Source organism: Acomys russatus, chromosome 7 (genome assembly GCF_903995435.1).
Source record: "Acomys russatus chromosome 7, mAcoRus1.1, whole genome shotgun sequence".
In the NCBI taxonomy this organism is placed as follows: domain Eukaryota; kingdom Metazoa; phylum Chordata; class Mammalia; order Rodentia; family Muridae; genus Acomys; species Acomys russatus.
This window is the reverse complement of record NC_067143.1, coordinates 39,031,884-39,056,026: the sequence shown is the minus strand read 5'-3', so window position 1 is coordinate 39,056,026 and position 24,143 is coordinate 39,031,884. Positions and strand designations below refer to the sequence as shown.

The 24,143-nt window shown below is 47.0% G+C and overlaps 1 protein-coding gene across 1 annotated transcript in view; it reads left to right on the top strand.

The window, feature by feature from the left end:
* Positions 1 to 24,143, top strand: part of Arnt2 (aryl hydrocarbon receptor nuclear translocator 2) — a 152,159-nt gene that overhangs the window by 74,255 nt on the left and 53,761 nt on the right. The window contains exon 6 of the mRNA XM_051148863.1: positions 18,604 to 18,706. Within this exon, the coding sequence (XP_051004820.1) occupies positions 18,604 to 18,706 (103 nt within the window). The remainder of the gene's footprint in view (positions 1 to 18,603; positions 18,707 to 24,143) is intronic.

Here is a 24,143-nt window from a genome sequence, read left to right as displayed (position 1 = left end):
TCCCTCTCTGACCTACTTCTGACATGGCCACATGGCTTTGGATGTAGGTAGCAGTAAAGCCAGCCTCCTTGGGAGAGAGCTGTTCCCACTTCAGAACAGTGTGCTTGAACTCACCACACGGAGTATTGTAGCCCATGGCTCTGCCACTGTCTCAAACAGCACAACTCCTGTTGGTTGGGAGAGCTGGACCATGCAGACTTGCAGACCATCTGTGAGGTAATGGCAGGGGCTACAGAGACAGATTTTGTTCTGTTGGGTGACCTTGACCAAGGTTCAGATTCTTCCTAAGCCTCTACTTTCTCCTCAGTATTGATGTGAAGATGGTGCTCAGGCCATGCCTGCCATGTCTCAGCTACTACCTTCTTTTTCCCTGTCTTTGGTACCTTTGTCTTTGATGGAATTCTCTTGACACACAAGCTGGATGGACATTCATGCACACAGTTATGTGAACACTCTTGGGAGGGAGATGGGGAAAGGTCAAGGGAGATCAGAAAAGAAACCAGCTTCAGGAGAGGTCTGAACTGCAGGAATAGTGCTCTGGAATATAAATTGGGTGTAATTTGTCCCATCTGGGGCAAGGAAGTAATCTTTGGACACTCTATGCTAAACAGTCATTGACCCCAGGCTTTGAGAGGGATATTTCAGGCCAAGTGGTTTCTAGGACAGCTCTGTGGAAAAAAAAAAAAAAAAAAAAAAAAACAACGAAGGTGGGAGCCTGTAAAAAGCCGAGGAGAGACACTCTGGTCTTTCTGGGACAAGAGGCCCAAGGGAGCCTCTGTGGAACTTCTGAAAGGTCCTTCAATGTAAGGGGGCCCCATGGCAGAGCTGATGAGCCCCAAGCTAACTAGACCACCAGAGCAGCTGAGGTTGGTCCAGGATAATCTGATAAAGCAAGTGCCAGGCATGCTAAGCTTAGAGCTGGTCTAAGGCTCTCTGGTCCCCACTCTTGTTGAGACTGGCAACAGCTTGGCTTATGACTGAGTCTAGTCCCTGAGGCTTAGTCCCCACTTTTCATGGGTGAGGGAGGCCTCTTTCTGGGAGGCCACTGTGTGTCTTTTATTCCACAAATTATTAAGCACATCTCTGATGGAAATGGAAGATGCAGTCGGAGATGCACAGTAGAACTCCTAGTGTGGATGGACTGATGGCCACATGGTAAACCCAGAATGAAAAGGTTCTGTGTGCTCAGAGGAAAAGGAGCAAGATGCTAGGATAGGAACAGGGACCTTAACTCCTCTGTTGGGGAGTGTGGATCAGGGAAGTGACTCAGCAAGAGCTGAAGCTATGCTTGAGTGGAGAGTCACAATTTACAGGGTGAGGCTGTGGAGTTAGCAGTTCTCAAGAGAGAAGGCTGCCATGGGTGTGATGAAGAGACAGGCCAGTCAGTGATGGCCCCAGAGAGCCATTCTGCATTTAAGATTTACTCATAGTGTAAGACGCAAGTCCCGAGAAGAATGTTAGCATGGTCTGATTTGCATTTTTATAGATAAAAGCTGTTCTGGCTGCTGGGAAGGAAATGTGTTTTTGGAATCTAAGAATAAGAACTAATATTTAAGTACTATTAGAAATGCTGTGCAAGGTGACTCCACAAATATTTTTCCTTTAATCCTCAGGGCAGGTTTTAAACGGGGCATTTGTTCTTTGGCGTGTGCTGCTCAGCTGTTGCAGCCCCATGATTGAGGTCCATTCCTCTTTTCCTGGACCACCTTTGCACAGTTCCATGTGCGTGGCATCTGTCTCAGACCCTCTGCCTTCTGTGTATCCTCAATGACTGAAGTTAGGAGACTTGGTCTTCTTCGGCTTTTTCCAAGTCTCTCAGGTCTTCCTGCTCACGTGCAGCAACATGACCATCTTAGCACAGCCCCCCCCAGCCTCCCACACCCCCCCCACCCGTCACTCTAACAGGTATGAACAGAGAAACACTAGTCAGACCTGATAGGAGGATGCAGAGTCCTTATGGCTCATCAGTACTTGAGAGTTATTTGGTGCCACTTAATGGCCTCTGAAAGGAGAGTTGATGCACTTCCTTGCACACATGCCCCCATCATTTCTTTTCTCTCTTATACTGAATCTTCCCTCTTCCCCTTTTCATTCAGCCTAAGTTTCTAATGTTAATAATATTGGCTTTCTTTCTTTTTTTTTTTTTAAATCTGGGAACAAGTGTCTAGAGACTTTAGCAACAGCAGACATATGTTTTGGTCCCAGCCACTTGGTGGAACAGGCCCCTCAATCACTCCTTTCACTGGAACCCTGCCCTTGGAAGCAGCCGAAGAGAACCCTTCTTCCTTACATTAGCAGGTCAGCTGGCCTCTCTGCCCTAAGCCCTGAGCCACTAGGCCTCTGAGTCCTGACTCCCTGTTCTCCATCTCCTGCTTGGAGTGTGGACATGTCTGTTAGATTCCTCTACTTCCTTCCCTGGCATGCAGTTCTTTCACACAGTCACCCGCCGGCCTCCTCGGCAGGGATGCTCAAATGCCCTACATCGAGGTCTTCAGTCATGTGTAACCTGCACACATCCTCCTGTGTGTTTAACATCACCTTTAGATGGCTTACTAAATCCAATGCAATGTAAAAGCTGTGTGAGTACGGATCGTAAATGTCCCTCAAATGTCCTTGTGTTAAAGATTATAGTGTTGCATTGCTAGAAGCTGATAGAACCTTCAGGACTTGGGGCCCAGTGGGAAGTCTTTGGATTATTGGACAAACTAAGAAAGAGTATTGTGGTTGGAAGGTCTTTTCCTTCTCTTCTTAGGCACCGAGTTAACAGGTTTCTTCATCTGAGCACTCCTGCTATGATGGGTCGTCTCATCATAAATCAAGTGTGACAAACTGACGGTGGGGTGGGGTGGGGTGGGAACCCAAAACTGTGCACTTAAGCAACCTCATCTTATCTTGATAGACTGCAGTATATTTGTTGTAGTGACAGAAAGCCAACTGACACTCTCTGCTAACAGCAGCTATGCTGCGCTGTCGAGGGGCAATGTTAGGAAAATAAAGTGTGTCCGCGGTCAGTGCAGATGCATTTCTTAGAGGATTTTTGATCCACAGTGGGTAGAATCTGCAAATGTGAAATGCATGCATGCAGAGAGATTGCCAGCCGTATCTGTCAAACTACTTTGCTGTTCACTCAGACACTCATCCCTCCTAGGGTCACTGTTTTTTGGTTTTTTTGTTTTTGTTTTGTTTTGTTTTTTTCCCCTTTGTTTCTTTCTCTCAGAAATTCTTCAGTGTCTGTCTGATCTAATTACCTCCCACTGTTCTTCTTCATGGGTGTAGGTTTTCCTGGTATTTTGATATTTTTAATCATTTCATTAGCAAATCATGAAGGAGAGGAGCCCAGACCTGAAGTTGCCTTTTTTCAACCGCCATAGCAGTCTGGCCTCCTGCCGTCCATCAGCCTGGCCCGTCTTCAGCCCGATGGACAATCATTTACCCTTGAAATGAAAACCCTCAGGCTCACATTTCTGGCATTTTTGTAGCATGATCCCCCAAGAGGAATGTATTTCTTTAAATCACACTCCAACATATTCTAAACAGGATGAGGAATTTGTACTCTTGTCTACAGATTAAATAGCAGAAGAGGTGCCAGCCGTAGGGGGGTGGGGGTTGGGGGGGGGGGGAGACTGTTGGGTGATGATTTTATAATGAATAGCAGAGCAGCAGGCTGCAGCAGGAGGCGCCCCTGTAATTTCACATTATGTTTGGAATTCAAGTGCAGGAAAGATCTATGGGGCTCTGCTGAGAGTTGAGGGGCCCAGCTGCTGAGGTGGTAGAGGTGGCATGGTCTGTTCCCTTCGTCTGCCCCTTGGTAGAGGTGTTCCCCTTAGCTTTATTCTGTCCTTTGCTTATGACATGATTGCTCTCTGGTGCTCCCTGCAGGCTGCCACAGCCCCTGGTTTGCCATCTACTGCCTGCTTCTTGCTAATTAACACCTCATTAGCACCTTTTCCAGATGGAAGGAGGTGGGGGCGGGGGTGAATGATAGAGGGTTGACAATACAAAGCAGACTGCTTGGCCTGAAAGCTCCTTCTGAGTATCACTGGGGCAGGGGCCCATACGTGGCTGCTTGCCAGTCTGCTCAGGCTCACCGGGGATTCTTTCTTTTGTTACTCCACTGTTACAGACTGGCATCTAAACCAAACCCAGCACCACGTTCTGTGGTCAGAAAAGCAAGAAAAAGATGAGTGGCATGGTTCTCTATGACCTGCTCCTAACCTGGAGCACAGTTCCACCTGCCAAGCATGAAGGTGCATTGCTCTGCTGAGCGGATGGGACCATGGCTACCAATCATCCCTTCTCCCCCAGAAGGCATTTCCTGTAGATTGGAGTTTTCTCACTAGTTAGGACACTGTCCTCCAGATAGTGTTGTTCCCCAAGTGACAAGGGCAGTGCTGGATGTGAATGCTCAGGTTACAAACTTCTGCTCCTAAAATAAACCTTATCAATGTATGTTAAAGGAAAACTCAGGTAATTTCCCTGGGAAGTTCTGAGGAAGCAGGAGTTTTACTCTGGCATACTCACTATCTCTTGTCAACAATAAGAAGGTGTGAATGGAGCTGTCAGAGGCACATGCCTGAGTGTGCGGAGAGGGGAGGAAAAAGAGAGGGAAGAAGGCAGGGAGGGAGAGAGATGTGTAGAACCTTCCAGAAAGTTTAACTTCTTTTTTGTTTGTTTGTTTTGTTGTGGTGGTGATATGTTGGTGGGGTTCTTTTCTTTTCTCTTTGCTTTTTCAAGTCGGGTTTCTCTATGTAGCCTTGGCTGGCCTGGAACTCGCTCTGTAGACCAGGCTGGTCTTGAACTCAAAGGCCTCTGTGCCTCCTGAGCGCTGAGATTAAAGGCGTGTGGGACCACTGCCCAGCTTAACATTTTATATTTCTTGACTTTTTTTTTTAATCTCTGTGAGAAAATACCTGGCAGAGGCAACTTAAAGGAAGAAAGATTTACCTTGCTTGGCTCTTGGTTTAGGGAGGGATGTGGTCCTCTGTTGTTGAAGGAAGGCATGAAGATGTGACTGTGAAGCCGCAGCAGGAAGTAGAGAGAGGTGAGGCCTCCGTTTTTGTTTAGTCTGATATCCTCAACCATGGACTGGTGCCACCCACATTCAGGTCTTCCTTCTTAGGGAAAACTCTGGAAACATCCTTACAGGTGATTTTTAATGCAGTCAGGCTGACAGGGAAGACTAAGCGGGGGCCCCCCCCCCCCCCCCCCACCCCCCCACCCCCGTCCTCACTTGTCCCCTACATCATCTCCGGCCCACCTGCGGCCTCTGGGCCTCCAAGCTCTCCCCGGTTACCGACACCTTGGGGCCTCTTCCCTTTTAGTGTGGCCTTCTGTGTAATTTCAGAGCTCCACCCAGGACACCCTTCTGCTATCTGTGATCCTCGGCACACACTGACTCCCCTCTCTCTGACCCCAGGCTGCCTCTGGGCAGACTTTCCTCCCAACTGTTCTCCAGCTCCGGCTGAGTTAGTTTCACAGTTAGGTGGGAAGCCCCACATCTTGCCTTCCCAGACTGTGCTGTTGTGCTGACACTGTCACTTGCATTTCAGAGTTTCTGCTGGAAGGAGGAACATCACAGATCCTTGCTCCTCACCTACCCTCTAAGGGTTCCTGAACTTCCGTGCACTCTCTTCTGATAATATTATTTTGAGAAAAGGTTTTCTGTTGCCCTTTGGGATAATCCTAGCCCATGGGTAGGATGAGGCAGGTTTTTTACGCCCAGCCCATTCCTGACTAAATTCATCACACTACCAGTGCCTCTTTCTCCCCTGCTGACTAGAGTGTCGAGCATCTCATGCCATATGGGTGAACTCGCCAGTCTACTACTCCCTGGTCAGGAAGCCAGAGTCCACTGCAGATTTTCAAACCATGTCGACTTCAGTGGGCAAATAGTTGTAAAGTGGCCAGTGGGGTGTACCATACATAACCTGTCATTCTCTGCGTGCTACCATCTTTCCTCTGCCTTGGATTACCACACAAAGCCTGGCTAGGGGAGCTGCATCTGCTACTTGGTGACCCACGTATCAGAAGGGGCCTATGGTTGGTGCCTCCTGGTTGTTGAGATGTCAGGAACTTTGTTCTTGTATGCTGCTTGGAACCATTGCTGCGGAAAGAAAGATCAGGGTAGAGACTTCTCCTCAGAGGCTGGATTCTTAAATCTGCAACAGTACCTTAGAAAACGGGGAACAAAGGGACAAACGGACACCCATAGGAGCACATAGGAGTTGTGATTCAATTGCCGTTCAAGTGCAACTGTAGCTTGCCCAAGACATGGCTGTGATTTTTTTGTTTGTTTGTTTGTTTGTTTAGAGCTATCAGAAACCTAAGGTATACAGGGTACCTGGGTCCTGGGGACACACACCTGCTCACCCACTGCTTCTCTGGGTTCACACTTTTTAACATAGAAAATGAGGCACGTCATCACCCAAGTAGCAGCAGTGCTGCACGGTGCCATGCAACCCCCTCCAAATTCCCACGTAGGTACCGCTGATAGGACCTGTGGAGAGCTTCATAGTGATCCCAGCCAACAGCCAGCAAGGAAACAAGAACCTCAACCCGGAACTGCACAGAACCAAATCTTGCCAAGAAGCTGCATGGGCAGAGGTGGATGCTTCTCCATGTACGTGCTCGGCTCGGCCTGTCCCTTGATTCTAAGATCCTCACAGAGGAGCCCGTTGATGAAGGCTGGGGGAGGAGAAGTGCTTGAGTGCTGATAAGCAGCGTGTGGGTGTGTTGATATGGATGTGACAGAGAAGGCCCTTCCTTCCAGAGCAAGGGTTTCAGAGAGGAGAAAAGAGAGACTCTCACTTCTTAGGATTTCTGCTTCGAGTTAGTCTCCAAGTGTTTGCTGCAAGCCGAACCTCTGAATGTGGCCCATTCAGGGTTCTTAGTGAGTGTCGGCCTGCAGGGAGTTCAGGCCAAAAGGCTATCAGGTACAGCCAACAGCTCCATCTGGGCCACAGAAAAACATTTCTGTGGAAGACTGGAGCTTTCTAACTGTGCGTGAGTATTAACAACCCCCACCTACCTGCCCCACCCCTGCTGAACTGAACTAACATGAACTTGAACCCTCAGTGAGCAAGTTCAGCTACATTCCCTTATTCCCTTCCCTTGGGGGGGAGCAGGTACTGCACTGAAGGCATACTTAGGATTGAGGAGCTTTTATAGCATTACCCTCTATCCCTGTAAATAAACTGGAGCCCTGTCTACGAGCAGTCAGGCTTGAGCGAGAGCCAGGAGGCAGCTTAGCATCTGTGAGGAAGGAGGGCTCCTTTCTCACTTGCATTCTTCCTTTGCTAGCACCTTGTACAGGGTTACTGGGTGGATCATCTGTTGCTCACAGTACCGTGTTTTGAGAATGAAAGCTAGCTCGGAGTATAATAACTAAAAGCCTGGGCAAAACAGGAAGATGTGGTTGCAGTTGTGACTGTGCCTGCTTTGAGAGAACTGTTCTTTCTATAATTCCACCCAAATGGACATGCAAACATTCACCTCCCTGACCCCACTCTCCTAGGAACTGCTGAGACAGGCTAGAATGGTCCAAAATGACTCTATTAAGTCAAAGGAAAAATCAAAAGGCAATAAACAAATACACAGAAAGAATTGCCAAACCAAACCAAAGCCTGATTCCTCTAGTTTAGGTCTCTGACCCTGAAACAGACACAGGTTAGCCACAGTCCCTTGCAGATGGCTGACCTTTGTCCCCTCACTGGCCACATGCCTCTCTCTGGTGGGCACTGTCTCTTCTTCTGTGACAGGCATCAAGCTCTTATATAGAGGTTGGACTGTGCAGTTAATAGCCCAACTCCCTACACGTCGGCTGTGGAACCATCTTTATCTGGACTTCAGTTTCCGCATGGGAAAAATTAAGCCTCCCAAGGAGGGGACATTGTTGAGATCATCTGCCTAGGGCACAGACAGAAGGGAACTGCACTGCCCAGACCGTATTCACAATAGTAACCTACAGAGAATTAATCTGTCTTCCTTTACCTCTGTGGTTCAACAGTTTGGGGGGTCAGTGGTAAGGTTTTTATTTTTATTTCCCACTAAGGCTAGCTTCTAAATGTCTTTCTTTGTTCTTGTTCTAGTTTGATTCCTGTTGCTGTAATAAAAATTCTTACCAAAATCAGCTTAGGAAAGAAAATGGTTTACTTCATTTTTACAATTCCCAGGTTATAATCCATTGTTGAGGGAAATCAGAGCAGGAACTCAAGACAGGAACCATAGAGGAATGTCAATTCCTATCTCTCTCTGTCTGTTTCTGTCTCTGTCTCTGTCTCTCTGTCTCTGTCTCTGTCTCTCTCTCTCTCTCTCTCTCTCTCTCTCTCTCTCTCTCTGTGTGTGTGTGTGTGTGTGTGTGTGTGTGTGTGTGTGAGAGATGCTCAGCTAGCTTTCTCATATAGTCCAAATTCACCTGCGTAGGGATGGTGATGCCCACAGTGGGTTTGGACTCTTCCACATATATCACCAATCAAGACAGTCCTCCACAGACACTCTGATCTGGCCAAACCTTCCATTGAAACTCTGTCAGCTTATTCTAGGTTGTGTCAATATGACAGCTGAACCTAACTAGACAGTGTTCCTCCCTGGGAGAGCACTGTGAGCTACTTCCTGGATTTATTGTATAATCACATGTGTAGCCATTTGTTGTGTAATATTGGGTCTGTGTAGACTGTGTGGTTAGTTCTCTAATTCTTTGATGTTAAAGTTCACTGTCTTAATCCCTGTTCTATTGCTGTGAAGAGATAGCATGACTTAGGCAACTATAAAACAAAGCATTTGCGGGGGGGGGCTGGCTTCCAGTTTTAGAGGGTTGGTCCATTATCATCATGGCCAGAAGCAGGCAGGTATGGTGCTAGAGCCATTATTGAGGGTTTTACATCTTGATCCGTAGGCAGTGGGGCAGGGAGGTGGGGGAGACAGAGACAGAGAGACAGAGACAGGGTATCTTAATATCTTAATTAGGCTTTCTATTTCTGCGAAGAAATACCATGACCACAATGCAACTCTTATAAAGGAAAACATTTAATTGGGGCTGGCTTACAATTAATAGGTTTAGTCCCTTATGATAGCAGGAAACATGGCAGCGCACAAGCAGACGTGGTGCTGGAGAGGTAACTGAGAGGTCTACATCTGGATCAGCAGGTAGCAGGAAGAAAGAATAGCACTGGGCCTGGCTTGAGCATTTAAAACTTCAAAGCCCACCCCCAGTGACGTATTTCCTCCAGCAAGGCCACACCTCCTGTAGTGCCACTCCTTATGAGTCTGTGGGGGCCGTTTCATTCAAACCACTACACTGGGCCTTGCATGGGCTTTTTAAATTTCAAAGCTCATTCTAAGTGACCGACCTCCTCCAACAAAGATATACCCACTCCAACTTCCTAATCCTTCCGAACAGTTCATCAACTGGGCACTAAGAACACGAATACATGAGGGCATTCTAATTCAAGCTACCACAGCCACAGAACCTCATATTAGTCTTGCCTCTAATTGAACTTGTGGACTTGCACAAAGGGGATGAGGGCAAGTTGTTGGCTCTATAAGATATGAATACCAGCTCTGCTGCCTTCCATGCTCTCTTCCTTTGCTTCGGAGCGGAACTGGCTTGACTAGAACTAATGAAGCGATTGATGCATTGCCCAAACGCCTGCCATTTGTTATGAACTGTGAGGAAAGTATACCCACCTGCTGTGATCTGAATGTTGTTGTCTCCCTAATTCCCATACTGATGCTTACCCTCACTTACTGTGAGCATTGAGACAGGTCCTGTACGGGGTGATTATCCCATGAGAGGCTGATGGCGTTAGTACCTATGTCAGCTATTTTTGTATCACTGTGACCAAAGCACGCAACAGAAACAGCTTAAGGAAGGAGATGTTTGTTTTGTCTCAGAATTTCAGAAAGTTCAGTCTGTAGCAGCCAGGTCCATCAGCAGGACATCAGTGGCAACTGGACTGCGTGCCAGAGGCAACTGCTTAGCCTCACAGAGGAAAGACAGCAGAGAAAAGCAGGACCCAGGACTGGGTGCCACTTTCAAGGTCCACCCCTAGTGGCCCACTTCCCCAAGTCAGACCCCCATCTCTTTTGTTTGTTTGTTTTGTTTTTTCTTTTTTTTAAATATATTTTATTAATTTTTTCCTATTACATCTCAATTGTTATCCCATCCCTTGTATCCTCTCATTCCTCCCTCCCTCCCATTTTCCCCTTACTCCTCTCAGGCCCCATGTCTTAGAGGTTCCATACCCGCCCCATCAGTGTCAGCTTCAGACTGAGCAGTCAAAACACGAGCCTGTGGGGGACATTTCTGGTTCAGACCACGGTGCTCTGATGACTAAGACTCGTGGGCGCCTGCTTGTTGCCTCGTTCTCCTCACAAGGATGCAGTGGTAAGATGGGTTCTGTGAAGAGCAGGCCTTCGTCTCACATCAGAGCTGCCACTGCCTGGTTCTTGATCTTCTCATCCTCCAGAACTGTGAACAATAAAGCCAACTGTTTACGAATTACCCTGTCCAAGGCAGGCATTTTGTTACAGCAGTCCAGAGGGTTAAAACACACCTTTAGCAGTGGAAAGCCTGTTATCCCACACTCTCCCAGGCTCCTTGCACACTGCTTGGGTCCCTGCGCTGGGGTGTTTTTTTTTTTCCTGTGTGCATAGCTGCTAGGATGGTGGGAGTCAACCTTTTGAGAACACAGGAACACCAACAAAAGTATTCTCAACCCCTGAGTCCCCATTTCAGGGGGCCACATAGTTTTGGAACCACATCAAATATTGTCATTTTGTGGGACCATTACTTCCGTTTTTGTCACTGAATATCTTTTTTCTTGTTTTTCTCCCTTGCTATCTTGGTTTTCCTCTTAAAACCAAGATAAGATGTTTTTGGTTTTTCTCAAGGTTCTTTTGATGAAATATTTCTAATTTATATTTGTATTTCTCTTGTAGCCTGGGGAGCATTTTTATGTGCACAGAGTCTTCTTTTGTAATCTTATCCAAGACAAACTTCTGATTCTTCTTCTTCAAAAAGTCACTACTAAGAAAAATAAAACTTAAAAGCCAGCTTACCAAAAATGTTATGAAAAGAGCATATGCTCACAGGAAAAGACACACTGCTCTAGAATCTTTTAAATGTCTCTTGGTAGAGGGTCAGGTGATGGATATCTGTGTGAACTGTGTAGTCTCTACCATGATCACTCAACTTGGTCCTTGTAGTTTGAATGTAGCCATGGATCAGAAACAAATGAGTGGGAAGGACTGTTTTTCATTAAAACTTTATTTACAAAAGCAGATGGTGGGCCAGATTTCAGCTGATCCCAGTGCTCAAGCCTTTCCTACTTTTTCATTATCTGAGGAAATTTACAGTTCAAAACCTTAAGGTAGATGGGTGACATTTTTATCACCATGTAATGAGTGTGGTGGTTTGAATGAAATTGGCCACTGCAGGCTGAGAGGGAATGGCACTATTAGGAGGTGGAGCTTTGCTAGAGGAAGTGTGTCATGGTGGGCTTTGAGGGTTAGCCAGGCCTCTCTCTTCCTGCTACCTGAGGATCCAAATGTAGAACACGAAACTACTTTTCCAGCACCATGTCTACCTGTGTGCTGCTGTGCTTCATGCCATGATGATAACAGACTAAACCTATGAACAGTAAGCTGGCCCCAGTTAAGTGATTTCCTTTATGAGAGTAGCCCTGGTCATGGTGTCTCTTCACAGAAATAAAACCCTAACTAAGACAGTGGGGTAGAGAAACTGAACACTAACGTGTTGAGAGTGAGGCTCACCATGAGCTTTGGAGGTTTGAGATAAAGTAAGGGTAGTCTAATGACGCAGAGATTGCATGTCGGAAAACTTATCCTAAGCTGAGACAATATACGTATAAATATGTACATTTGCTTACACATGCTATGCATATACAAGTACATATGCACATGTGTAGACACAAATATACATATGCAAACATGAATGTATGTACACATGTACATATATTCAAGCATACACATATATGTATATGTACATACATAGATACAGATATATATATATGCATGTATACACATGTACACACATTTATATACAAATACACATGGATATAAACACAGATATACAAACATGTGCATGTGCACATATGCACACACATGCAAATACATTCACACATGTACATATACACAAATGTATATATACATATGTGTGTGTACCAACAAGTAAACATGCATGTGCATATAGATGTTCACCACAACAGCCTTACTATATGGAAAATGTTGGAATAACTTTTTCATGTAAATTCTCCATGCAAAATATTTTAAGAAACCATGAAAATGAGATTTGTTACAAAATCCCTTATTAGTTTATGCTAAGTGACGTGAAGTGGGAAAGTGTATCCATGAAACCTCATCTAATTAAAATGAAGAGCAAGCATGTAGAGGAAAAAATTGACAGTAAGTGCACCTACATGGAAAGTGTGTTTTTTCTCTGTAGAAAATTATCTGGGATTTTACTTGATGGGTGTATGAATATATGGGTATATGTGTGGGTGACGTAGAACACTTTAGTCTTCTACAGTGATCATGTTACTTACAGAACAGAAAATCATCTCAGGAGAAGATTACTAGACTAAGTTCACATAGCTCTCAGCCTGAGGCCGAGCTCTCCCTATTCTGGGCTGGCTTGATGTCCTGTCTCCTAGACAAGGCAGGGATTGTGCCAGACCAGAGGCCTTCAGAGATGCACCCTGCTGTAGATTTCTGGTCCATGAGGCTGTCCTCTTGGGGTTCAGACAGTGTTGCATAGAACCTGTCGGTATTTTGCACTCTAGAGCCCTAGTGGACGCTGGTGTAAGTTGGATCTTCTTCACACAACCCTTTGAAGTAGGGGTACGTGACTATTTTCCAGTCAAAGAAATAAAAAGAGTAAGTGACCTGCTCTAGCGCCCATCCGGCCATGTGGAAGAGCTATGTGTTGGATCTTTCTGCTGTTCCTTGTGAAATAGCAGGTTTCGCTCTTCTCACTCACTGCTGCCTCTCCTTCATTTAACAGATCCAAAAAGATAGCCTTTTACAGATGTATTGGAAAGTGCTTGGGGCCCCTGTGGTAAAGGCCGCTGTTGCATGACTCGAGCCCTCCTGGCTTAGGTGCCAGGTGCCAGGGCCACATGTCTGTATGAGGAAATGGATGCCTTATGACTAGACGCTCACAGAATTCATAGAACAGGGAAGTGGCATGTATTAGTTACTTTACTCATCTCTGTGACATGTGTCTATGAAGCAGCTTCGTAGAGGAAGGACTTGTGTTAGTTCACAGTTTGAGACCATCATAGAGGGAACATCATGGCGGAGTTCATGGTGATAGAGGCATATGGCCAAGCTTCTTAACTCCTGGCCAAACCAGCAAGCAGAGCTGCCTATATGGCCTCCAGTGGCCTAGGCCTATGTTCCAAAGATTTCATAGCATTGCTAAACAGTGCTGCTAGCTGGGGAGCAAGTGTTCAAACACAAAAGCCTTCACATCAAATCAGAACACAGGAGGACCAGACTGCGGGTGGTAACAGATTGGAAAGCTGTGGCCCAGTGATGATATTGACATAAAATTTCACACACAGAAACAATAGATGTGATGGTGAGGGAGGCGCTCCCTGGAGGAGAGACCAGTAGCCTCTGGATGGAGGAGAGTGAGTACTGAGTATGGTGTGTGTGTGTGTGTGTGTGTGTGTGTGTGTGTGTGTGTGTGTGTGTGTGTATGTGTGTGTTAGGATATGGACTCTGAGACTCCAGGGCATGATGGCAGGTCTTGAAGTGAGGAGAAAGAAAGGGAGTGATTTGCGAGATTCTAAAGTAAAAGAGGACCAGTTTGGGATATGGCTCAGTAGTAGAGTGCAAAATCCTGGGCTCCGTCCACAGCATCCCTAAAAGAAAGAATACATTAAAAGTGAAGGAGGAAGGAAGACTGCAGTAACAGAGGCGTGGCAGGTCGGTACAGTAGGTGCAAGGGCAAAATGGGCAGAGGTCTGAGGGAGAGAGCTGTGTGTGGGGAAACAAGAGCTTCATGTCCCCGGGTACTGCTGCTTGGAGGCAAGAGATCAGCCTGGATCTTACTGCGGGAATCTCTCTGTGAAGAGCTGAGTGTTTGCAGGTCACATTACTTCAGAGGGAAGCATTCAGAAGACTCTGGGAAGACCTTGTGGGGAGGAGAGAAGGGACATGGACCAAGCATCATGGAAAGAGGAGATGCTAAGGGTTCAGCCAAGGAAAACAGGATGGAAGGTGAAAGGCAGAGACACAGGTGTGAGAGACCAAGTCCTCCCATTGTGGGCTAGGGATGTTGCTCAGCAGGGCTTCCCTAGCCTGAGGAAGGCACTGTGTTCAGTCCCCGGAACTTCATGAAAACAAGTTATCCTGTTCATGACGAGGATGGGGGTATGGAAGAAGTCAGCACTGGCCTGGACATCCAGACCAACCATCCCCAAGGCTTTCATGTGTCAAAAAAGTTAAACATCAGCATGGTCTCCATGTTCATTCCTTTTGGGATCCCATGGTGAGCCATTCATATCAGCTCACATTGGGATTCAGGGCCCAGTGCCAGGGATGGCCACCTGCCTTCATGCATCTCCACTGCTACCGTTACTTGTCAGATCCAGTTCATCCACCTACAGGACAGTCAAGCATGCTTACATTCCTGAGGAGCCTGGAGAGGGGCCTCACTGTTCTCATGGAAACCCAAGAAGCACGTGGAGAAACAAACGTTGGAGCAGTTGTCTCTCGGGGTCCCCACAGCAGATCACAGGAGATGTATTTGTTCATTTCCTCATGTTGCGCCCCGAGCCGACTTCGCAGCTGGGGTTTATTTTCAGAGCACTTTGGTATTTGACAGACCCTTCTGCCTCCTGCCTCACAGCTGAAACCTTTTGCCATTTGGTTGATGATAAAGCAAGTGACGGGTTTACACTAAAGGGGCTGTAAAAGATGCTGTCTGTGAATGAGATGGACAGGTGTCAAAACCAGAGTAGCAGACAGCACAGTCAGCAGGGCTCTGGGTCACTTGCAACTCTCAAGTTCAGTACCGTCTCCGGAAAGGGCTGAAGTGTGTGCACACACCTCGCTTTGAGTATAGAGCATGCACCTTACAGCTGTGCACATCTGCAGAGAGTGCTGTCAAGTCTCAGAGTACCGCAGGGATGAGGAGAGCAAGCTGATAAGCCCAGTCTAAACAGTCCCAGAACAGTACCAGAAAGCCAGCTCGGGAAAGCATAGCTTTGCCTCAGAAGCTCAGGCCAGGGAGGTGCCTGCATGTGTTGCACATATTTGGCCTTCGTGTCCTATCTCTGTTAGCACAGCAAGCCCAAACTGGGGGGAAGGTATTTCTCAATACTCTTCTCTTTCTATTGAGAGGGAATTCATGGAACTGATTCAGAGGAGGGTGCTCTCGGGCCACTTTCTCATACCCTGTGTCCTTCATTAGCAATTTATCTTTGTCTGAAAGTCTGTTCTCCACATTTCTGTCTGTTTGGTTCCATCCTATCTCCTTAGCTCTGTAATAACGGCCATCTCTGTGCTTAGTGCAGTGCATTATTGGTGCTGAGTGACTGTTCGTCATCACTGAGGTAACAAGTAAGTGTCATGATGAAATGCTTGCAGTCAGTCAAGGAGAGAGCTGCTCAGGGCCAAGGGAACACCCTGGAGCACGCTGGGAGCCATGCATTGCACCAGGTAGCCAGGCCCTAGGCAAGGCCAAGAATGGCCATGAGGTGAGCAGGGGTCAGACTGTCTACTTTCATACTGGGGTATGGGGTATGGATTTTTGGAGATGACTGGTGGGGAGCAGGAGAGATTTTTCAAGAAAGGGTATGGCCGTGTGTTTAAGTCTACCATGTTGACTGTTTATCACTCCACCTTACTTCCCTCTCACTGAACCTTGATCTAGGCTGGCAGTCATCAAGTCCCAGAAAACCTCCTGTTTCCATTCCCCAACACCCCTTGGATTCCAAACATCTGTAGCCATGCCCAGCTATTTTTACATGGGTGCTGAGGTCTGGACTCGGGATCTCATGCTCGCAGAGCAAGTGTTCTTTCCTGCTGAGCTATCTCTGCAGTCCCTCCTGCTCTTCAGCGGAGGATTTGAGCAGTTGAGGATGACCAGTAAGGGGAAAGGGCAGCTTTGGAAGGAAGACATATTTGTTTGCACCTGTGAATGATAGAATGTCCGTGATGCCTAAGAAATGGCTAGACACATTGAAGCTTCTAAGAGGGGCTGGCTGTGCTGAGGAAGAGTCTGTTCAAGGCCATGGTGAAGGCTGTGAGAACCACAGTAGTGGAGTTCTGCAGTGAGGGAAGAGATAGGACTGAACTCTGACTCCAGCAAGAAAAACAGAAATTTGGAACAGAAGGAAGGGTGAGGACTAAGTGGGTGGGGAATTACTAAGAATAAACATTAGAGTGAAGAGAAGTCTTGCTAGACCCTTTCAGCAGAGTCCTTACTGAATGCAGGCCACGGTGATAAGATATCAATGGAGGTCAGAGACTACGCATGGGTATTTGCCCAGTATTACTCAGCTTCCCAGTACTATGATAAAATACCTAGCATAATTATTAAAGATAAAATGCTTGCTTTGATGGCTTTGGAGGTTCCAGTCAGAGAAATGGTGGTCTCAATCATGTTCTGAACCTCTGATGGAGTGATAAATGACAATGGTGGGGGTATGGCCCAGAGTGTACGTGCCTAACTCACAAGCTAGCTCATCCAAGGAAGGAGAGCCCATGGTCCCACAGTCTTCAGAGGTACATCGTACCTTTTACAATTTCACCATAGTCAGTAATGCCACTCAGGGGACCAAGTATTTAAGACATGAACCTTTGGACTCACTCACACAAACTTGTAACACTGACTTGCCTTAAAGGAGTCTTTCTAAAACTGTACCCTTTGGGCCAGAATAGGAAGCCAAAAGCTGAGGCCAACTTAACAGGCAATCAGAGGAGCTACCATAGAGTTTTGGTTAAAAGGGAGTGTCTTTGACCTATAGAGATGGGCACCATAATATCATCAGTATGTAGGAGGTAGTAGAAAAAAAGTCATCGAAGACCACTCAAGGGAAATGGGGAAGAGAGGTCCATGGCTGAGCATCAAGAAAGGGCAAGAGGTGAAGAAGAGGATGCACCCCCATAAATGAGGAGCTAGCTGGAAGTCTTGGTGTCCCATGGCAAGACTGCCATCGGGGCCATGTTGAAGAGAGGGACAGAGAGGAAAGAGGCCAAGACATGTTTTCTTACACTTGGCACAGAGATGTCTCTGTGGCCTGGCTTAGGTGGTATCCATAGAGCTGTAGTGGGTAAAGGCAGCTTGCAGGGGTCTACCACTGGGAGGAGGGCAAGTAACGGACAATGAGTGTAAATAGAACAAGCTGCCTGCAGATAAAAAGAGAAGATTGGACCTTCGGTTCACTGAAGGTTTCATTTGCTCTCCACTCCATGATGAAAGAGACCTGTGACATTGTTTATATCTTGGAGGTGGTAGATAACAGGGACTGGAGACATGAGGAGTGGCTGAGTGGGAAAGGGATCAGTGGAGAGAACAAAATCTCGCTGTTGTCAGAGGCATACACAGAAATTCTACAGTACTTCTTCCTCTCAAGTGAAAGTAAGATGGGCGGGTGAAGCCAAGGGGCAGAAGACAAGCTGAGCGCACGGTAAGGAGAGAGAGCATAGACAGTGTCTAGCTTCCCGGCTCAGACTACACTTTCTGCTCTTGGGAGCCTGTTTTGGAAGGAGCTAGGGAAGCTGCCTTGTAGCTGCAAAGCTAACAGCCAGAGATGTAGCTTTACCTGGCAGGGGACTTTGAATGGCTGCTGTAGGAGAAGACACTAGGTCACTGGCACCCAGAGGTGACCACCTCTAAGACTTTGACATGAATAAAACTGCACAAGGGATGCGTTGCGATAGAAGAGATAGAAGACAGAAGAAAAGACAGAGGAGATAGAGCCCCTAGAGAAGGAAAGGACGCGGAGGGAAAGAGTGAGAGAGGAGCCCAGGTTGGGAGGGCTGTGTGTTTTTTAAGACAGAATCTCCCTGTGCATCCCTAATTTGCCTGGAACACACTAAATAGACCAGGCTGGCCATAGCACTCCAAGATCTACCTGCCTCTGCCTTCTGAGTGTTGACATTAAAAGTGAGTGCCACCATGCCTGGCTTGGTAGGGGTTTTTTTGTTTTGTTTGCTTGTTTTTTAAGGAGATCTGTGTATAACTTACAAATTTCAGCAAAGCTGCCAGATCAAAAACAAAAGATGTGTTTTGGATTCGGCAGTGGGGAGGTTGTCAGTGACCTTGGCAAAGACTGTTTTCACTGGACTGAGGGAGGAGGAGGCCAAACTAGAGTGACTTGGGGTACAGGCATTCCAACAGTACAGCTGACAAGTAGAGGTTGCACTGAAGAAAACAAGGCCTTATGAACCGTATGGATTCTATTTCTCGGCGAGCTTCTGCCAAAGAACACTGGGGATGCCAAGAAAATAGTCTGCTTCAGCCTTGCCAGGCTTGACCTGGCGTGACAGAGCTTTGGAGAACTCTCCCCCCTTCCTCTCCAACCCTAATTTCAGGCAGAGGCTCACATGCTACTGTTCTCTCTTCTTCAGGCCGCATCCTGGACCTGAAGACGGGGACAGTGAAGAAGGAAGGGCAGCAGTCGTCCATGCGCATGTGTATGGGCTCTCGGCGCTCCTTCATCTGTAGGATGAGGTTTGTTGGGTGGCAGAGGCCAAGGCCACGGGGGGTGGGGGTGGGGGGTCACTTGACCTTGTGCTCTCAACTTCAGACAAGAAATATACCCCAGTTCTTGATCCGGCCTGAGAATGCTCCCATTTTACCTCCCGTCCCTCTTAGTAATTCACCATTTCCCACCCATTCCCTTTTCACACCTTCGTGTGAGCTGTACTATCCCCCTTTTTCTCTTTCTTGTTCTTTAAGTTTCTGCTTTGGTTTTTTAAATGTCACCCTGGAACTGTCCTGAAACTTGCTGTGTAGATGAGGCTGGCCTCGAACTCACAAAGATCCTCTTGCCTCTGCCTCCTAGGTGCTGGGATTAAAAGTGTGTACTACCACATCAGCACATGTTTGGCCCTTTTTGGGGAGGTTGTGCTGGGGATTGAATCCAGGACTTGTGGCTCCCAGGCAAGTGCTCTGCCACTGAGCCATTCTTTCAGCCTCTGGCTTTTGGGGACAAGATTTCTCAGTACAGCGCAGGCTGGCTTTGGACTCCTGACCCCTCCTCTTCCACCTTGTTAGTCTGCACTAACCCTACTCGTCGGTGCCTGTTGATTTTTTTTCCCTGACAGTCCTTCAAGGCCTTTCACATGCCTTGCCTCTCCAGCTTCTGTATTCCTCACCATGGTTTGTACTGAAACCACTGAGCCCGTGCTTAGTCTTTAGTTTCATGTAACAACTCATGTTTTTAATTGGCCCCCAACTATTACTGATTAGGTTTTTTGTTTGTTTGATCTTGTGTTGTGTTTTTTGAGGCAGGGTTTCGTGTGTTCCAGGCTGACATCAAACTTACATAGCTGCAGATGGCTTTGAAATTCTGATCCTCCTGCACCTACTTCCTAAGGGCTGACATGATGAGTGTGGGCCACCACACAGGGTTTACATGGTGCTGGGCGCTCAAATCTAGAACTTCCCTTTATGCTGAGCAAGCACTCTATTGACTGAGCCACATTCCATGCCCTGTTGATTTGTGTTTAAAATGCAAGTGGCTTGACTTCATAGTTCAATTACATCATCCTGAGGATAGAAACTGATTTATACCTCTTTGACTCTTTTTTAAAAAAAATATTTATTTATTTATTATATATACAATGCTATGCCTGCATGTACACCTGCATGCTACAAGAGGGCATCTGATCACATTATAGATGGTCATGAGCCACCATGTGGTTGCTTGGAATTGAACTCATGACGTCTGGAAGAGCAGTCAGTGCTCTCTTAACCGCTGGGCCATCTCTCCAGCCCGTCCCCCCCCCCTTTTTTTTTAAAGATAGCCACTTACGTAGCCCAGCTACATAGTTTCCAAGTCTTGGTCCTCCTGTCTCAGCCTCCTGAGGTCTGGGATTACAAGCATGAGCCACTTTGGCCCAGATGATTTATGGCTCTTTGCACCTCCCTGACTTTCAGTAGAATGTTTTGTATATAGCTACTGCTTAAATTCATGCAAGAGTGGGTCCAGGACTCCTCACCACGAGCAAAATCTGAAAGGGAAAATGGTAGAGATCAAGGAGGGATGGAAAAGAGTTTGTTTTGGTACTTGGTAAAGAAAAAGAAAGGTCAAGTGGGATGACGTTCAGGTGACAGTGCGATTGAGATATATAATATCCATGTAGATATATATTATGGTGTACAGCCAGCCACACGTAGAGTATAAAACAATGAGATGGGTCAGATATGGGACTGTGCTATGCCTGTCCTCGTGGAGAAGTAGGGTGCCATTACAAAGACGGGAAAGATGGCTGGCAGCTTCCTTAGGGTAAAGGGGAGCGTCGTCCTTTCTAGACTGAGGTGTCAGCCAGGTAACTAATGGAAAAGATAAGGAGCCAGTTGGCTGTATAACTCTGGAGCCCAGAGGAGAGGGTAGGGCTGAAGACAGACTCGGGTTGAACATTCAGATGGCCACTGAACTGAAGGGACAGTCACTGGCAGGCAGTGGAAAGAGGACATCAGAAGACAGCACTTGGAGCCCTGCTCCACCAATGGCAGAAAGCTGAGTTGAGCATCCAGGCAGGTGGGAGGGAGCCAGGGAGGGTTAAGGAAGACTCTGATATGCCACTACCAAGTCCCAAATGCAGGACCAGAGGCTTCAAGCTGCTCCTCAGACTGCGAAGCGGGAGAAAGTGTTGCAATGGGCAGGCAAGCATGGCAGACCCAGGCTCCTGCCCAGCCCCGGGCTGGCTTCAGACACCTCTTCTAACTGTGGGATTCTGCATCCATCCTAATTTAGCAGCACTGACTGTACCGTCAGCCTTCCCTCCTCTCCTTCAAGCTGTGTGATCCCACTGAGCTGCCCATCCAAGGCAGGCAGAGCCACTGGCTACCGTCACTTTTACTTTGTTGTCTACTGCCGGCAGTGACTTAGCACTTGCATATCTTGTGGGTACCATAAAGTTCTAAAGAGAAAATGCTTTAAAAGGAGTACTTATTTCCCCTGATTCAGAGTCATCTTTTAAAGCAGTATATGTCTTAACAAAAATCTATTCATCATGGCTGGAGAGAAAGCTGTGTTACTTTAAAAAAAAAAAAAAAAAAAAAGGCCATCATCATGGTGGTGTGTGCACTTCTAATCCCCATCATGGGGGAGTGGAGATAGGCATATTTCTGGGGCTTGCTGACTACCGGGCAAATCCTAGATGAGAGACCATGTCTCAAACACACAAAAAAATGGAACTTGAGGAAGAACAGCTAAGATTGTTCTCTGGCCTTCACACAGACATGTGTGTCTATCTGAAACACACGTGTCTGTATACATGTATATACAAACAGAGAGAGAGAGAGAACTCTAATGGTGTATCATGAAGGGTGACCTACATCTTTACCCTAGACGGGTCCACAGAATGCTCTTTTACAAAGCACTCTCTGATGAGAGAACTGTTATTTCTCCTGCATCCGCTCCTTTCCAGGCTGAAGGCTGGACCTACCAAAAAGCCCTGATGAAATTCCTTCACCTGCCTCAGGTGACAAGATGGGCCTGGCATCACAATTCATAAGTGGTCTCTTTGACTTAGGATGGAGTCTCACTGGCTGCCTGCTTTGTGTTGTGGGTGAGCTGGACGTAGGACTTGTGTCCACAGCATCCAGCCAGAAACAGCACATTACCAGCTAATGTAGTCAAGTCACAGAAGGGTCCTCCCATCATAGCTTGGGGCCACTTAGTAAGCCCAAGTGATATAAATTCTTAATTACAGCCTCCCAGCTCATCCTGTGAATGAGTTGCTTGGAGGCATCAAGCACACCGTTTCTATTAGCAGCTTATAGTGCTACTGTCACCACCCAGATGATTCCATCTCTCCAAGCCCAGGCATATCTCCAGGGAATGTAATTATAGTTGCCCATTGGAGTACGAGCCCCGTGCTACCTGGACTGGACTGAGAAGTATGCAGCACTTTGTTCTGCTTAGAGCATGACATCATCAGCAAAGCAACACTATTTCCTCAGGACACAGTCTGCCAGGAAGGGGCAGAGGGCCCTGTTGGCATCCCTGAGTGGCAGTGTCACAGATCGATCCTGCTGTGAAAGCCACTTCAGTGCTGGCAGCTCTCCAAGGTCTCAGAGCGTAATTGGACGCTTTTTTTTTTTTTTTTTCCCCGTGTGGCAAATGAGGACAGCCAAGCTGGCACTTGTCATGTAGTTGGGAAATGGAAATGCACTTAGCAAATGGGCATGCCCAGTGGTGTCCAAGGCCTGGATTCTTGATGTCTGGGATGCTGAGAGAGTCCCTGAGAAGTTATCAGAGATGTCCTACCATTGTGGAGAGTGCTTCATCTTCTGGGATCCAGAGACGCCCCAAGGCAGGCCCAATTCTGTCTGCTGGTGCCTGTCTCCATATTCTCCCTTTTACCATCAGCAGCCTTCCAGCTGTGTAGTTGTTCCTAGAGCCAGCATGATGGGGGATGAGATGTCCACAGTGTGATGCTCTAGCCTGGGAAGATGCTACTGTTCATCAGCTGGCAACATCTGTTTCGAGTTGGTGTCTCTGCTCAGGCCTGAAGAGACACTGCTGCTGTCATCACCCTCCTCCTTTCCACAAAGCCACTGGTTCCACTGAAATGATCTGTGGGACCAAGGATGGCTAGGCTCCTCCTTTTTAGTCTTTCTTTCTGTAAGTCTCTAGCACTAAGATGGACTGTGACATGTTTCTCGTGCATGTGAAAAATTGGCCAGATTCCAATGGCAACTACAAGTCCAAATTCAGGCAAGCCTACTTCTGCACTTTGGAAGGATAATAGCCCTGGGACTTCCCTGAGTAAACAGAGGACACTTGAGAGCCATCTTCTACTTGATAGCAGGGGTACCCTTTAGTGTGTGGGGGGGGACTAGAAAGTGACGGGAGGGGAGAAATTTTCATAAGTGCTGCTCCTACTGTAACTTTCGTATCACTTGGTGTTTGGTAGCAGCATGCGCTAGCAGGCCGAAGCAGCAATGGGAGGGCGTCTTTTAGTGTTGGGGCTCTCGTGCAGGCCTTCGGTAAAAGGATTCTTAGCCCTGCAAGTGTTAAAGCCCTGTGCCAGTCTAAAGGATTGGAATTCCTTAGCTCTTGACTACAGCTGGCATTGCAGTTCCTAGGCAATCTAAGTATCACATTCCTCAGCCTTTGGTAACACCCAGTGTTACAGCTCCCGGGCCTGAGGTGCTGAGACTCTTGACCCTAAAGGCTTGACAAGTATATAATTCTTCCAACCACCAGACCTTTATGTGTATTACTAGCTCAGGCTATAATAATAAAAAGTAATTAAGAAGAGACTACTCCAGAAAAGCCTTTCAATGGGCTTAGTGTAATAGCAGGGGAGGCGGCATGGGAGATCGTCTCCCAGCCGGCTCACCGACGGAGCTGAAGAGTCTGCTGGCATGGCCAAAGGGGTATTTGCATCAATTATAACAAACCTTGAAAGCAAATGCAGGCTAGTGTTTAGTCCAGTCATAAGCCTACCAGAAGAAGTTTTCCCCTCCCGGCTTAGGTAGAAATTGTAGTAGGGTCATCTAGAGTTTACCAGGGCTTTTAATGGTTAAAAATTCCAGTAAGAACTATCTTAAATTACTCTGGCTAGGGCTGCACCATTAGGAGTATTTTTGTTTACAAGGTGTCTATGAAGTGTTCGGAGCAGCCAGTGCTCACATAAAGGTAGTCTGACTGGCTGTTTGAGGAGTACTCATTTTACTCAAGATAGTGCCAGATGCAAGAAGTCCAATGGCCGTGGATGGAAAAGGTATGCATCCGCCCCATACCTCAACATCCTTGTTTATAGCAAAGTAAACATCAGAAAGAGTGCTTGCCAATTAAAGACCTCATCATTGCTGTTTGAGGATATGGCTCAGTCAGTCAAATACTTGCCTTATAAGCTAGGGCCTGAATTTGATCCCCAGAGTCCATATTAAAAAAAATAATAATAATAACTGGGTGTGGTAGCACACT